The sequence below is a fragment of the Maniola hyperantus genome, chromosome 8, assembly GCF_902806685.2.
Source record: "Maniola hyperantus chromosome 8, iAphHyp1.2, whole genome shotgun sequence".
NCBI classification, from domain to species: domain Eukaryota; kingdom Metazoa; phylum Arthropoda; class Insecta; order Lepidoptera; family Nymphalidae; genus Maniola; species Maniola hyperantus.
Window position 1 is genome coordinate 8,625,350 of NC_048543.1, and position 13,959 is coordinate 8,639,308.

At 35.3% G+C, this 13,959-nt stretch overlaps 1 protein-coding gene across 2 annotated transcripts in view; it reads left to right on the top strand.

Annotated features, from left to right (window-relative positions):
• LOC117984816 (protein O-mannosyl-transferase Tmtc2-like) overlaps positions 1–13,959 on the top strand; it is a 160,891-nt gene that overhangs the window by 74,889 nt on the left and 72,043 nt on the right. For both annotated transcript variants that reach the window (XM_069500176.1, XM_034971468.2), the window contains exon 4: positions 10,515–11,484. In XM_069500176.1, coding sequence (XP_069356277.1) covers positions 10,515–11,484 — 970 coding nt within the window. The remainder of the gene's footprint in view (positions 1–10,514; positions 11,485–13,959) is intronic.

Here is a 13,959-nt window from a genome sequence, read left to right on the forward strand (position 1 = left end):
GTCAGAAAATAAAAATTGTCAAGTTTAAAAGATTAATAACTGGACTTAATTAAAACAACTCAAATCAACAAAAGGAAAATAGGAACCCTTATAGAATCACTTCGTTGTCTGCATGTCTGTCTGTCCATCTGTCGTGTATGTCATAAAACGTATAGGATACTTCCCGTTGACCTAGAATCATGAAATTTATTAGGTAGGTAGGTATTATAACACAAGTAAAGAAATAAATCCGAAAACCGTCAATTTGTGGTTGCATCACAAGAAAAAAAATTTAAATGTGTTCATGAACAAATATTGGTAAGTATTTTCAAAGTAAGATAACTATACCAAATGGGAAATCATATAAAAGAGCTTTACTTGTAGGCATTCTAAAAAAGATTTTTCTTTATTTTTATGCATAATAGTTTACGATTTATCGTGCAAAATGTGGAAAATATACGACTGTGTACGGAACCCTCGGTGCGCGAGTCTGACTCGTACTTGGCCGGTTTTGTAAAAAAAATCATACGCCCATGAATGTTTTTTTTATAAAATGTGTTCGTACAAACGAAATAAGATTGGATCGCAGGCACCGACTTTTAAGTACGCTTCATCAGGATAGCTAGCTAGCCCCTTCTAGTAGATTTCGATTAATGGTGTAAATATGAAATAAAAAATATAAACTCTGAATAAGTAAAATTAAATTAAAATTATGTTTACTAATATTTTTACGAAAAGCGTAGTCTAGATAGAATAATCTAGAAATTAAAATAATAGTAATTATTATTATTATATTTCAGACACAATTCTAATGCGCACGCTGAAGGCTCTCTACACATAATATGCACAATTTTGTGAATGCTGTTGATTACGATTAAATAAATAAAATAAATATAAAGTCTATTATTAGTGTGGAGAAACTCATCCCTAAGCTTTTTTGCCTTTTTTGTTTTAAGCTTGAGCCTATTTCGGCATTATTTCTGACAATATAAATAATCACACATCTTCAAAGGCATTATAACGTCGGACATTTTAAGATCTACCAGATTTCACTTAATCCTTTGTATGACAAACGTTTGCGTTTGACAGGTTTTTAATCATACGGCTCCATCCCAGATTCTGTGACATCCTCGCAACGATACACACGTATTTATTAGCTTTAATTCACTGAGATTCACAATTTACCTTCTGGAAATATTTTAAAAATACCAAACTATCATATTGAACTTTTCATTCTGAGAGGAGACCCGTGTTCGGCGATGGGTTGGGTCGTGATGATCGTGATGATTATGATCATGTTAAAATATGACACCATGTTAAAAAATCTTTTTTCAATGGCCAATCTAGTGCGTAGTATAGTATAAAGATTATTGGTTGAATGTTGGTTATAAACCAGATTGTTAAAAATACCTACCTAGAGTTCGCGACAGCTCGAGATGGCAATCTGGGTGGGGACGCTCCGCATACCCGCACTAGCCCGTTGCGGGATAGCACGGGTGACGTTCGGGTGTGCAGGGCTTCCCCCGCCTCATACCATCTCAACCTGTCGCGTACTATAGATATGTATTTGTATTTGCATAAAGAAATGTGTGCAAGTTAAATCAACAACAGAAGTAACGTGGACCCCTTGAAATTTCCATAATAAAGAGGCGTGTTAAACGTGTGTTCACTGTACATACGTTACTAAATACTTAATGGTGTTGGTTTTTCAAACAGACTGGCAAATGAGGCGCACTTGCGAGGCGACTACGGTTATGTCAGCCAGCCCGTAAATTTCCTAGATAAGCAACCCTCTGACGTCCGGGACGAAGACGTGCGCTCGCTTATTGCATTAGTTGTGTTTTGACTTGAACTAATAGTCAAATGAACTGAAATTACTTTTGTCCCGTCCAAAAGATTTTAAAGCAAAATACTGGTTATAGTAGGAATAGTAGTGATCTAAGCCCTATTCGGGGAGTCTGGGATTCGATTTTCGGAGTTATGTGCATTGTGCATTTTAAGCAATTAAATATCTATCACTTGCTTTAATGATGGAGGAAAATATCGTGAAGAAAGCTGCGTGCCTGAGAGTTCCCTATAATGCTCTCAAAGGTGTGTGAAGTGGACGTGGTGGCTACTATCATTAATTCATCAATAATTTCATTGAATTGATAGGTATGTCGAAAAGGCAAAAATGAAAAGTTAAATAATATACCTAATCCGAGCTCTGTGTCCCACCCACTGCCACTTCAACTTCGCAACCCATTGAGCTATGTTGGTTACTTTGATTCTTCTACGGATCTCCTAATTTCTGATTTGATAACGTAGAGAAATTCCGAGCATAGTTCTCTTTATCTAGCTATGAGGCTTTCTTATGAGACCCATAGTTAGCAACCGTAAACATGGTTTCAACTTTATGCAAATAAGTCTACCAAAACCCATCTTAACCTGGATTTGAAGCAGTCGAAGCTATGGGCAAAAGCTACTTTAGTAATATGATTAAAATGCACCGAGATTCTCCACTTTGCATCTAATCAATTTTATCGAGCAGCCATCGCTGTGGATTAAAACTATTAGCTCTGAGGACGGGCCGCATTTCACGTGGTTTAAGTGGTTAGGAAGATAACTGATTATGAAGTAGCTGATTTAGAGATAATATTATAGAAACTTTGACCTGAACTGTTATCATAGCACCTTATGAATTTTCATTTAAAATTAATAGAGCTACTAGCCCGTTAGTGTGTATTTGTTTGAAATATTCAAATTTAAAAGCAGATAATGTAAGGTCGAGGTCAGAGAAATTAACATACATTTAGGTTCTTACTAATAAAATATTACACACTGCTTGTACGAGTGGCGTAGGTAGGTATGTACTTCAAATATAATATGACACAAAATTATACGCGTTACTTGCCTTCATGTATGTTTCTTTTAATACACTGATATCAATTATGTCGAAACAAAATGCATAGAAAATATCCATAGGTATATTCTTTTACTACCCATAATCAATTATTAATCAATTTTGTAATAACATAATGTACTTCAAGAAAAATATATTTTATACTAACTATACTAAAATAATAATAATAAAAAACCTGTCAAGTGCGAATCAGACTCGCGCACCAAGGGTTCTGTACTATAGTCGTAACGACATTTTGCACAATAAATCAAAATCTATTATGCATAAAAATAAATAAAAATCTGTTTTAGAATGTACAAGTAAATCCCTTTCATATGATACCCCACTTGGCATATTTATCTTGCTTTGAAAGTTGAAAATACTAATTATTTGTTGTTATTATGAAGTTATGAACACATTTTTTTTGTGATGTAACCACACATTCACGGTTTTCGGATTTTCCCCGTACGTGTGGCACATAAGTGTGTGCTATAACACCTACCTACCTTGCTGCCAAATTTCATGATTCTTAGGTCAACAAGAAGTACCTACCTTATAGACATGACTTCTTGACAGACATGACAGACAGACAGACAACAAAGTGATCCTATAAGGGTTCCTTTTTCCTTTTGAGGTACGGAACCCTAAAAATAGCAACATCTTTTTTTCACCCTGAAGTATAATATTAAAAAGTACCGGTAAAGTATAAACGACGTCTTTTGGGAATGAAATCTGACAGCTTTACAGGTTGGGTGGCGAAATTAAAAAAGCTTTTTGCTGTAGAGATTCTGTCATATAGTTATAAGGGCATTAAAGTTAATGGAGCCTCCGCAGTGTGAAACTTTACGTGCCCGTGGCAGAGGTACCTGTGCTACATTTTATTTTAAGCTTTTTGCTTACAAAATACGCAAAAATTTTAGTACGGTAACGTGAAGACGCTTTTATGTACTTTAGTGTGATCATTTTTTAATTAAAACATTAAATTCATTGCAACATTACTTTAGTGTTACCAGCATTATTCGTATGCATACATTTTTGTGTTGTTAAATTGTACTTATATTTATTTCATAGGTAAGGTCCTAATTGTAACATATCTAATAAAGTAGTTCCATTCAAGTTTGGCTATGTAATACGTGTTATAAATAGGCTCTATAAGTACCTACCTAGGTAAGAAAAAAAATTGGAACTCAAGAGGATACCCCTACTAAAAACCTAAGAAAATGTTATTTGTCTCAGCAGTATCTTAAAAACGGTAATAGATATACAAGTTTCAACTATTGTAGTACAATAAATAATAATACATTATAGTATGTACACGCTGTGATAGCCTAGTGGTTATGACGTCCGCCTCCTAATCGGAGGTCGGAGGTTCGATCGCGGGCACGCACTTCTGACTTTTCGGAGTTATGTGCGATTTAATATTATGTAATTAAATATTACTTGTTTTAACGGTAAAGGAAAACATCGTAAGAAAACCTGCATGCCTAAGAGTTCTTCATAATGTTCTCAAAGGTGTGTGAAGTCTGCCAATTCGCACTTGGCCAGCGTGGTAGTGCTAAACGACTAGGAGACCCGTTCTCTTTAATGGGCCGGTCATGGGTTGATTATGATGATGATGATGATGATGATGATAACTTTATACTAAAACAACAAAAAATTGAAATTAGGGTTCCGTATTTAGCAGTTGCCCAATGGAATATAAGGGCTAACTAAAAGGGAAAGCTGACTGACTCACTGACTGATCTATCAACGCACAGCTACTGGACGGATCGGGTTGAAATTTTGCATGCAGATAGCTAGCTATTATGACATCCGCGACGAAAGGATTTTTGAAAATTCAATCTCTAAGGGGGTAAATTCTAAATATATAAAAGGAAAAGGTGACTGACTGACTGACTGATTGATCTACCAACGCACAGCTTAAACTAGAGATAGGAGAGTTTGTGTCACACAGAACAGACGTGTTTTTAGCGAGTAACAAATTTAATGAAAAAATTAAATTATGAGATATTAAAATTTAAACGTTATTCATAATGTCCTAAAAGTTATATTTTACGTAACTCAAGCATACTGGAATTATTACCATTTACAAGAAAAATCTAATGCAGCGCCCTTCACCCCCTCGAGTAAACGAGTAAGTTGCTATTTTTCGTTTCACTCATTCCTTCGCTACGCAAGTTGTGACGCATCAAATCACCAGCAACTGAAAATAAACATGAGCTCACGTTCATCATCGAAGAGCGGACTGTCCATAAGCGATAGCGGGCGTCAATCAACTCCTGATCTGCGCACACGACATGACACTAATATCAAGTTGAAGAAAAGGAAATATGAATGTGACTGTGCTGTTCTACTATCGGATTTCCGTTCAGAAATGGTGTCTTTTTTCCAAGAATTTATAAAATCGCAACGAGAGATCTTCCAAACGTTACATCAAGAAATAAAAGATATAAAAAGTGAAATGAAAAACAATAATTCAGTCTTAGATTCTGTAGTAATAGAACAAAATCTTCTGAAAGTTGAAATAGAAGACATGAAATTGCTTACGAATTCAGTACAACAGCAAATGTGTTCATTCGAAGATGTTGTATCTCGGCTGAAAAACAATTTGGATTCTTCACAAACCAATTTTTCTTATGAAGATACTATTTTAGAGGTGCAAGACCAATCTCGTCGTGAAAAAAATGTCATATTAGTTGGTATACCAGAACCGAAGAATAGATAGAAGATAGAAGATAGTGCCATAAGACGCGAACATGATAGGAATGAAGCCATGAAAACTATTACAATTTTTTTCCCTGAATGTCCAAACCCTAACATGTTCATAAGATTGGGAAAATACAACTCGGACAAAAACCGACCGCTAAAAGTATGCTTCGAGAAACAAGAAACTGCGAAATATGTACTAAAGAATAAAAACAAAAACAATCTTAACAATATCCGTATTTATCCTGACCAAACTCCATATCAACAACAACACATGAAAAATTTACGAAATGAACTAACATCTCGAGTACAGAAAGGAGAAACTGATCTTATTATAAAATATATCAAGGGTAAACCAAAAATTATAAAATCTAATATAAAAAAAAATAATAACGCAAAAAGTCAGCAATAAAAAAGGAAAGTTACAAGAATAATTTTATAAATATTAAAACAACAAACCTAGTGTTCAAGTTATACAGAAGTGAATTAAAAATTACTCTTGTAATAAGATTGCCGAAGTAAATTAACTAGTTACAATAGTGTACATATACTTATTATAATAATATTATACACTTTGACCATGTGCAGTGTTCGTACCTATTTGGAGTTAATGTGACCTCTTTACTAAGAAACTAAGTTTGTTAAACTATTGCACTTTTTTAAGATAACCCTCATATTTTATTATTTCTGTTTTGCTTTTGTTAGTTTGCCTAGCTACTTTATAAATTGTGATACAGACTCATATTATATGTAATTATAACTTGTATTTACAATTATGTATCTACAAAAAATATGTATTTCTCATTGTAAGTGAACTATTTGTGTTCTTTATGAGAAAATAAATGTCTTTAAACCGAAACTACGAGACGGATCGGCCTGAAATTTAGCATGCAGATCTATTATGACGTAGGCGTCCGCTAAGAAAGGACACGCGGACGAAGTCGCGAGCATAAGCTAGTCAATAATAAAATTACACATAAATTCTTCTAATGTACGGAACCACCAGTGCGCGTGTCTGACTCACACATGGCAGCAAAAACGTTGTACAAAAAAGTGAAGATATTTTTGTGGATAATTTTTTTGACTGAGAGCAAAAACGGTTTGTTTGAATAAAATACAGGTCAATTGGAGCCGGTCATCGAACTATTTCTGCCTTGAATATTGAAAGCCGTTGATCAAACGACCTATTAATAATTTGATTATATTCCAACGGTCTTTGCTGAATTGTTCAGCCTTTGCGTTGTTTTAAATGAATTTTTATTGTAATATGAGGGCTATTTTTTTACTTACTTTGCTTAATAAAATTATAATCACATAGGAGTGCCATGAGGACTCAGAACAAGGACTATTAGAAGTAGCCCTATTGTGACACTTACTGTTAGAGCGAGATAGCTAAATGCGCTTAAGCTCTTATTAAAACGTGACAAAATGATTGTTTTGTCCTTATCACCGTGGCCACTTTTTTTTTGTTTGCCACAATGTATTTGTACGTGAGTATTTGGCAAACAATGTGAAGTGAGGTTATGTTGATGCAAGTGTTTTAAGGAAATAATTGATTTGTTTTATTGTTTATTGTTTTTGAAGTTATTGTGCCTTGTGGGTTGCAGTATACTAGGCTACAAAAGCCGAAGCGAACGTAAAATTAATAAATCTGAATCTGAATCTGAATCTGAAAATAGACGGAATAACATTTTACAAGTAAGTATCTCTGCTTGAGCGAGAGGGACTGAGGGGGCCACGCTAGTTGCATACCTGGAAATATCTGTGCATGAGGATATCCATAGGAATGTATGACGTGTTTTCTAATACTATTCCGAAGAAAATATAAAAATTTAGATTTTATAGGTACTTTGACGTAAGATTTTTTACCTATTATCTCCCAAAGCCACCATGATCAAAACAAACATCCAAAAAAAGGTTCCTCCCAGTGTTGGGGACAATACGTAGAGAAACTTTAAGCTTTTTTAAAATAACGTAAGGTCTGGGACGGGTTTGCTCTCACTCTATAAGTATTTTGTGCTTAAATACGTTGTTTACTAAAGTAAGCTCATCATAATTATTATAATTTTTCTTTATCATTTATTTAATTAAAGTGAATGTTAATCACTGTAATATTATGTTGTTTGCAGAAATGATTTCATATTTTAATCATTTTGAAAATTGAAACCAAAATGAAAATACTTAATTATAAATATCCGCGTAACAACATCGCAATCCTTTACGATTAATTTATTACACACATTAATTTACTGAGGATTTTCTTCGTCCATACCTTCACCTCGTGTAAATTGCCTGGGAAATCTTACACGGCGTCGTTTGTTCCGCAGAGGTTACCTGGGGGCCATGTAGGACGGACGCGGTAGTTACCTTCATAAATCTTTTTTGTCGGCTCCCCACAACTAACAAGCCAACGGGTTAGTACGCCTCCTGCAGAACCCTACGTCAGTAAATAAACGCTGAAACTTTTTGACGCTGCCGAACCCACCTCAATCGATGAAAGAAGTTGATTCCTAGTCTAAATAAAAACTAGCTACCTACCTATCTAGTTTTGCTGGGGCTAAAGTAATTTCTTAAAACAGTTCGAGTATAGTTGTTTTGTTTAAAAAATAGACGTGGACTATTTTGTAATGTTTTTAGAGCTGCAATTATTCTATAAAATGTAGTTTAATATTATTTTATTTATTTAATTTGTTCCTGGAGTTACTTAGAATATCATCATCTTCATCAACTGATGGATGTCCAGTGCTGGACATAGGTCTCTTGCAGGAATTTACACACGCCATTTTCTTGGGCTGCCTGAATCTAGCGTCTACCTGCGACTCGTTTGATGTGGTCTGTCCACTTAGTGAGAGCTGCGCTTTCCGATGCGAGCACCTTGGGGCTCAAACGTCTATTATTTTTCGAACCATGTGTTCTGGCCATTGCCACTTTAGCTTCGCAATCCATATTTCGGTTAGGTACTCTGACCTACTAATCTCCTTATTTCTAATTTGATCATGTAAAGAAATTCCAAGCATAGCAATCTCGTTGCGTCAGTAGAGGTAATAAAGCTTTCTTGTAAAATGCTTTAAATTGTGTTGAAAACTGCGTTAGAAGGTTATTGTAAGTGAAAATACAGCTGATAGGTGAAAATACACCTAAACGTGAATTACTTGTTGCGGCGTAATTGCCTTAAGGACAAACCAACACACCAATAAACCTACCAACAAAAAAACACACTTTCGCATTTATAATAAGGGTAGTGGTGTCCGGATGATACCCGCGATTTCATTCATGTGGAGTTAGATTTTTAAAAATCTAGAAGCCGTGGGGTCTCTTCAATAATTATTTTTCGAGATAAATAGCCTACTTTTAAGCACATATGCGTTTCCAAAATGCAAACTATCTCTATATTGATTTTCGTATACACACTATAATAATTTTGGTGAGTACGAATATTAAATCAGTGTTTCTACCATTTTTATGATTTTTCCTCTGAATTATTGCAAAAAAAAAAACATTTTTCTGATAAGTTGCGGCAAATTTTGACAGATATTAACGAATGCTTTCAGAGTGGTGATCAATCAAAGTTGGCAAAGTTTTTGCATTAGCATCGGCTATTTAAAAATAAGTTACTTACCCAATTATACGATATAGGTACTGTAACTTTAAATTTTTTAAACGTTTAGGTATATTGGCGTAATTATAATACATAATACTATCTGACTAATAGTTTTCTTTTAATAATGCAAACACTTTAGACTACTTCTTTTTCCACCCAATGAGAATATAGCTCTTTGACTAGCGGCAAATGACGATGTAAATCTAAGCTGGAAACCATGGATGAGGAGTATTTATTTATACCTATGTGACATTTTATTTATTTTCTCATTTGCCATAAATTACATATTCAAAATTATTTAATGTAATATCATTTAAATATTATATTGTAAAACCTTGTATGCCAGAAACGGCTGGATGCATACTGTGTTCACAACAAATAAATAAATCTTAAATCTTAAAAAAACCATTTCATTTAGTTACACTAGGGCTTCAGAGTTCAGACGTTCGGACTTCGATTGAAGTGAAAAACTTAGGTACAAAAGTACACAAAAACACTTGTCTCACTTGCGACACGCAACATCCATTAGGTAATTGCTACATTTATATTCATTTTTCATACGACGTAATTATTCAGAACGCTTTCCACGCATAAACCTATTTGCGGATAAAGACATTTTTATTACCTTTTTGATGAAAAGCGAAATACAGTAGATACAGGGAGGGTTATTGAGGTTAGACGATCTCCGGGAAACACTGATCGTTCTATCACTCATTCATCCATCTTATACGCTCCAAAAACCTACCTTACTAGTACGATAAGCTAACGGGATAAACTGTTCTACTTCTAGTATAATACACGAAGATATTACTTAAATATCTTTCGAAAAATAATAAATTAAAAAATATAACGAAAAGGTGACTGACTGACTGACTGATCTATCAATGCACCGCTCAAACTATTGGACGGATCGGACTGAAATTTGGCATGCAGATAGCTATTATGACGTAGGCATCCTCTAAGAAAGGATTTTTGAAGGAAAATTCCACCCCTAAGGGGGTGAAATAGAGGTTTGAAATTTGTGTAGTCCACGCAGAGAAAATCGCGAGCATAAGATAGTTAAGTTTGTAAAATAACTAAGTAAATAAAAACATTTTTAAGTAACTGGCATAATTACATACATGAAAATAATTCAATGTAAGTAGGTATAATTATCTTCTTTTAATGAGTGTAAAGTAATTTGTACGTAATGTACCTACTTTATATTCGACAGCGGTAGCGACAAGAGTCTTTTCTTATAATGAAGACTTTGGATAAGCTTAACGACATTTTAACAATACCTATCAGAGTTTGATTGCCATTGTATGTACAATAAGAATCTACAATATTCCTTTCTCTTTGTTACAGTATCGATGGCGAAGCATCTGCGCGCTAAGTTCAGGAGGCTTCGTACTTCTGTACTGGAGGCTGAGACTAGCTGGAGCACCCGCCACTTTTGCCTCAGCAGATAATCCAGCTTCTCGGGACCCATCCTTACTTACGAGATTTTATACCTTTACCTACCTCCCAGTTTTTAATTTTTTTCTCCTAGTATACCCTTTTCAATTAAGCTTCGACTGGTCTATGGATTCCATACCACGAATTACGACAATATTCGATCTAAGAAATATTTACTCACTAGTTTTCTACGCTGTAATATCAAAAGTAACGTGGAAAGCCTTATCCCACGAATTGAGGATACAGCAAGAGAGAAAAGAAAAATATTACAAGAAACAAAACAATAAAATAAAACAGAAATGGAACTATAATTGTAAACACTATAACAGGAGACAGGATTGCAGCGAAAGAAAAAGTATTATACCGCATAAAGAAAACGCGTCGTCCAAGAGAACGATGTGTCCGTGCAACGGCTGTAAACACACGCTCACTGAAGAGCACACAAACTTGTGTCGAGCAATGAACAATAACAATACAATGATGCATCATTCCAATTGTGTGTGTCCTGTAGCGCACGGGAAATCTAAAATCCAAAATACGCCTAAGTTCGTGAACCGAAGCCCTCAAGTTGCAATGTTGTTATTCACGGCGTTTATGGTGCTGCCTTTCGTGCCAGCTAGTAATTTTCTCTTTTACGTGGGCTTCGTGGTGGCGGAGCGTGTCCTGTATATACCTAGTGTTGGATTTTGCTTCTTACTCGGCTTGGGCGCGGGTACTCTTACGAGAAACTGGAAGCGCTATGAAACACGCAGTCGTATATTCATGCTGGCTCTATTGACGACGCTGCTTGTTATGAGTTGTGCAACTTTACGACGAAATCTAGACTGGCATGATGAAGAAAGTCTATTCAGAAGTGCTCTACACATCAATCCACCTAAAGGTAAGATTTTACAAAATAATTATTTAATCGCGGAAACAAAACCAATAGCAATAGAATTCAAGCATTAGTTCAATGCTCGCAAAATTAGTACCTATAGAAGGGTTATCTCAAACAAAAATTGTGTTCTATGCAGCTTGCACTTGACTGCAAGAATACTGTAAGAAAATTGTACCTACAATAACTTAACATATTTATCGTTATGATTTCATGTTAGTGTCTTCACGCATTACCTTCTTTCAAGCAATTGTGAGCAATGTCGAGCATGCCTAAGTTCTTCAATAATGAAGTTTATTTACAGATTAGAGAACACTCATCTGTGAATTTAGTACCTACCTATGACACTGGACAACAAGTAGTAAGCAAAAGCGAGTTGCAGCGCAAACGCGCGTTTAGAATGACCTGTCTAGACACAGAGATTGTTGCATGCAAACTTTATTAAATAGGTACACTACATTTGCCCCAGTTTTATAAATTCATGTCAAATTGGAGTTCAGTAAAGACACCTCTCTTTAAGTGAGTACGCAAGCGTAATTTGATAACTCATGGTTTCTTGAAATAAGTGTTCGTTATTCAAAACAGGCATAATTAATTGGTTTGGTGGCCATCTAAATAGCACCTGTCCACGCCGCGTTAGGAGTTTTCAGAGTTTTCAAAGTGCTTTCGCAAGTCCCTTAACGAATGTTCACTGGGATCTTGTTAGGTATTCACTGTCTATATATTCTCATAGTCCAACTGGTGACCTTTCTAGGATTCCATTAAACATGCATGTTCTGTATCCCGAGGGATACGCCCGGCCTGCTGTTCACATCACAACTTTTGTGCAAAGAGAAAAGTTTTGCTCAATGGCTCTCATTTGAACTCACTCTATTCGCAAAATGTTACGCTTGCCCCACAGTACATACTAGACATGTGTCCGCTATAGCTTAACTTAACTGAAAACCGCTGCCGTGCCTATAGCGTACCGTAGCGTTATTGTCGTAGCTAACAACGGTTATCAGCTAACATCTATGACGAACCACCTGACAACGCAACGCTGCCAACTGGCAACTGACAATGCATTGTTTGGTTTTTTGGTAACTAGAAACGCAATAATTATGCCTTCTCTTTCTTTTTTTCACTGAAAGCTGAGAAGGAGCGGTTATTGGCTACCGGCTTAGTAACTAAGAACTTGATAAACCAAAGCCGACCTTATCTCTATTAAGCTAAGGCTTAACTGTACAAGTACTTGCCCATTACACTTTGATCTATCAATTTTAAAACAGTTAGCCTTAGAGTAATAGAGATAAGGTCCTCTTTGGTTTATCAATCTTCGTGAAATGTTTTTGGTTAACTGGATTGTGTCAAACTATTCGTGCAGGCGTCCACTATAGTTTGACCTATGTCAATGATCATTATAATTAAACTTTGCTGCTATGAACTTAAGGTTGTGATTACTTCACGATATTCATGAAAGTAAAATTGGTTTTATTTTAGTGAATATGCGCGCGCTAGCTATACAGACGGTATTGATACGGCAGCTAGCTTAGTTACTACTACGGAAACCGCTGCGCGTTGCGCATATTAAATTAGTTGAAACACAACTCTGATACCGATATTCGGCAACGGTTATCAATATTGGTATTGAAACTAAATAACTGTTGATTAACCGTTGCCAGAAATAGCCAATAACGCCCATCTTTAGTACATACTGCATTACCCTAATATATAAGTTGCTTTAAATGAAAATTCTAAGTAAACTTGTTTGAAATAATACCTTATTGTATTGAATAAATCTTAAATATATAAAAGGAAAGGTAAATTTTTACTAACCCCTAAATTGCGGTAGGATTTTTAGAAATACCGTCCGAGCGAAGCCGGGGCGGCTGACCTAGTGATTGATAAAACAAAAATTCGTCCACCTTCCATTAACGGCTGACTCAATCCAATTTGTCTCGGTGTGTATTCGAAACAAGCCAATCACTGGCGTGCCCTCTGTTACGACTCGCTAGAACAGAACAGGCGATCTAATCAACTAAGCTCAAGCCTTATCGAATACACCTTTTGCACTGATAACCGATCTATCGAACATGCTACTCGCAGATTAGTGCCACGTTGAGCGTGGATTTGTAATCGAAATTCTGTGTTTCGAATCTGCTCGTACTTAACTTCATGAAACGCGGCGCTGTTTGCTATGATAAAGTTAATTTTGGAATAAGTGATGCGGAGAATCCTTTTGGTTTGTTACCGCTTATGTGCAGTGAACTGTTTTAAAATACTCGGTAATACCGGCAATTTAATTTATAAGCTGAAAATAATAAGTAGAGTTAATGCTTTTAACTTTTTTGTATTAAATTGTTAAAAAGTATAAAACAAAGTCGCAATCCACGTTTCTCTGTATATTCGCTTAGCTTCTAAATTTCTTATTGGATTTTAATGTAGTTTCCACTATTAGATGTTTAGATCATTTAACGAGAACGGTTTATGTATAAATATATA